The sequence below is a fragment of the Alligator sinensis genome, unplaced genomic scaffold, assembly GCF_000455745.1.
Source record: "Alligator sinensis unplaced genomic scaffold, ASM45574v1 scaffold379_1, whole genome shotgun sequence".
NCBI classification, from domain to species: Eukaryota; Metazoa; Chordata; order Crocodylia; family Alligatoridae; genus Alligator; species Alligator sinensis.
In genome coordinates, this window is record NW_005842001.1 from 1853961 (window position 1) to 1857510 (window position 3550).

General features: G+C 45.9%; 1 protein-coding gene across 1 annotated transcript; it reads left to right on the forward strand.

The window, feature by feature from the left end:
- Position 1: 1 nt before the first annotated feature.
- On the forward strand, positions 2-3017 carry GHSR (growth hormone secretagogue receptor; the record flags this gene model as incomplete). Its single annotated transcript, XM_006021730.1, has 2 exons — positions 2-629; positions 2713-3017. Coding segments are annotated over 2 exons (933 nt in total), but the record flags the coding sequence as incomplete, so codon positions are not given.
- Between the last annotated feature and the right edge of the window lie 533 nt (positions 3018-3550).

Below are 3550 nucleotides of genomic sequence, written 5' to 3' on the forward strand. Positions count from 1 at the left end.
GGGCATCGGCGGCAACGTGCTGACCATGCTGGTGGTGTCGCGCTGCCGGGCCATGCGCACCACCACCAACCTCTACCTGTCCAGCATGGCCTTCTCCGACCTGCTCATCTTCCTGTGCATGCCCCTCGACCTGCTGCGCCTCTGGCAGGCGCGGCCCTGGACCCTGGGCGACCTGCTGTGCAAGCTCTTCCAGTTCGTGAGCGAGAGCTGCACCTACTCCACCATCCTCAACATCACGGCGCTCAGCGTGGAGCGCTACCTGGCCATCTGCTTCCCGCTGCGCGCCAAGGTGGCCATCACCAAGGGCAAGGTCAAGCTGGTCATCCTCGGCCTCTGGGCCGTGTCCTTCGCCAGCGCCGGGCCCATCTTCGTCCTGGTGGGGGTCGAGCACGACAACGGCACCAGCCCGGCCAGCACGGACGAGTGCCGCGCCACCGAGTACGCCATCCAGTCCGGCCTGCTCACCGTCATGGTGTGGACGTCCAGCGTCTTCTTCTTCCTGCCCGTCTTCTGCCTGACCGTGCTCTACAGCCTCATCGGGAGGAAGCTGTGGAGGAGGAAGAGGAAGAACATGGGGCCCAGCGCCTCGGTCAGGGACAAGAACAACAGGCAGACTGTCAAAATGTTAGGTAGGATCGGGAGGGGGTGTGTGTGTGTGTTCAAGGAAGGCCCAGGGGTTCAGCCCGGACCTGCAGCCGCGCTCCCCAGGGAAGTGCTGTCCCTGCTGGATTCTCCCCGGGGCCATGGGAAGGGCTCAGGCAGGAGGTAGCAGCACTGTCACACTGCTGGTCCCTGCTCTGCCATGCAGAGGACAGGCACAGAGAATGGGGAGAAGGGGGAAAGTGACCCTGTTGCACCAGGGGGGGAAAAAGTGATCCTGTTGCATGGAGGGGAGTGATCCTGTTGCACTGGGCGGTGGGGGAAAGTGATCCCGTTGCACGGGAGATTCTGGAGCTAAATCTGTAGCGAAGTTAGAAGTGCCAAAAAATGCCAGCGTGAGAAGTGTTTCTGCCCCGTCCCTCTCCACTGGTAATCTGGTCTCAAAGCATGGCACAGCTGCAGTGTGCTGGTGGACTGAAGCCCATGCATGTGGGGAATGGGTTTCTTCTGACCAACTTGACCAGTATAGCTACATTCATCCTTTGCCAACTAAACTGCATTTGCTGCTTTAGCAACATCAGCTGCTACTTATTGGAGAATATGCTCCGTCTCTTAGGGTCCCAGATCCTATCACCTTGCAAACCAAGTGCAAAATTCCTGCTCATCACTTGCAGGGCACAAAGCATTAAGCATGAATGTTTCAAGGTACAGATTTTGAATACGAGTACAAAGGAGAGCTGTTGCTTCAGTGAGGAAATCTAAACTGCAACGTGTCAGTAGACACAGGTCTTCCACTGGAAAGACTTTGGTCTTGCAAGTGCTCAACGTTAGTGTAGTTAATGAGGTCCTCTGCAAGCAGCATTTGCAGAATTAAATCACCAGGCTAGAAACAGCAACACTTTCTGACACTATTTAGAAACCCCCAAACACTTTCATTTGATTCTTTAGTGGAAAACTATAGATTCTCTTATTATTCTAGCAGCCTGATCCTGCAACAACCTCTACTCACTTTGCTAATTGCAACTGAGTTGGAGCAATGGACCAGAGAACTATACAGCAGGGCCAAGACAGGTCCTGAATATCTCAGTTATTCAATTTAAACTTAACTGATTATGTATTCCTACATGTTATTATTACTATGCAACAACAGCAAGAGTAATCAAAACAGTGAGATCTTTTATGCTCCTTCAGTTACATTATATGATCAATAAAGTACTGCAACCTGTCAGCATGACCTGGGAAGCAACGCATTGCTTAGCCGAAGATCTGTTTCCGGACCTAGATTTTTCAAAATTACAAATTGGTGCTCACTATTTCCAGAGTTATAGTTCTAAAAGTTTAATATACCGATTTCAAATCCTAAAATACTTGCTTACCTCAGCCCTAAAGCACTGCTACAAACATCATTATTATTTCAAGTCACTTTCTTCACTAGCTATTAGACGGTGAAAAGACTGTGGCTAGAGCATCCTTTAACAGAGAGACAACGTTAAATGTTAGCAATCTACTGTGGGGTTGGATTGCAGTAGAAGAAGTGAATAAGGGATCGGTACGACAAGATGCAGAATGCCCCGAGCCCTTGAGTGATCAGAACTTGGAATTGTAAATCCCTTGCTGAGAATTTAAAAGAGCAGCTTTAAAGCTTTAAATCTTTACCAGTTAAGGAACAAGAGCAAAACCAAAGTCGGATAAATGATAGTGCATGGAATGGTGTATTTTAGTTAAATGCTGCATGTGTTAAATTAGTCTTTGTACCAGTTTTTTCCTCACCATTGCAACCCTGAAATCCTCTCTTCTGGAAAAAACCAAGGATATATCATTTAGAATGATTATATACTAAATCCAATAAGGACATATAAACAGTATATTTATATGCAATGCCTGCTGTAGTGATTATTCTGATTATATATTAATATCATTATCAGTGTATTAATTTTAAAAGCTAATCTTTAAAATCCAAAATAAATTGAACAAATTGATGTTTGTTGTGTGAAAAATCACACTCTTAAGATCTTCACTAGTGTTAAAGACATCAAAGTATGTTTAATTTTAAATGATGCATGTTTTTAATATACTTATCTAAAAGCATTTCTTTCCCTGTTTCTCTTTTAGCGGTGGTGGTGTTTGCTTTCATACTCTGCTGGTTGCCTTTTCATGTGGACCGATATTTGTTTTCCAAATCTTTTGAGGCTGGATCCTTGGAGCTGGCAGTAATTAGCCAGTATTGCAACTTGGTGTCCTTTGTCCTCTTTTACCTTAGTGCTGCCATCAACCCTATTCTGTACAATATTATGTCTAAGAAGTATCGAGCTGCTGCTTGCCAACTGTTTGGACTCAAACCACTCCCAAAGAAAAGACTCTCTGCTACAAAACAAGAAAGCTCTCGTGCCTGGACAGAATCTAGCGTTATTACCTGACAACTGATTGAAAGTGCTGAAGCATCCCTTACCAGTCCTGCCCAGAAAGCGAAAACAAGCCCAAACTGTTCAAAGAAAAGTGTAATGCGGTATCTATTTTCATCATCAGGGGTTGCTGAAAGTTATAATATAGACAGTAAAAGGTAAGAAAAAGAATGAGTTGAGCCCTGGGCTTGTACAAGGAGATTTATGTTTGCAAAACTCAGCAATATTCTCCTACTGCCTTTATTGCATTTGGGGGTTGTTTTTGAGGGGGAGAGGGGTTTGCAGACACTGGGCATGTATACACAAGATGCTTACTGCGCAGTAGCCTAATAGCACTGTGCAGTAGCGTGCTGGTCAAAAACTGTGCTAATAAGCTACTGTGCAACGTTATTAAGCTACTGCACAGTAACCGTCACAAAAAAACTGTATGCCAGTGCTACTGCGCAGTAAATGTACTTACTGCGCATCCCGTTACTACTTCATTAAGGAAGTACTAAACTAAATGCACAGTAACTATGGCGCATTGATGAACATGTAGATGTGCACTG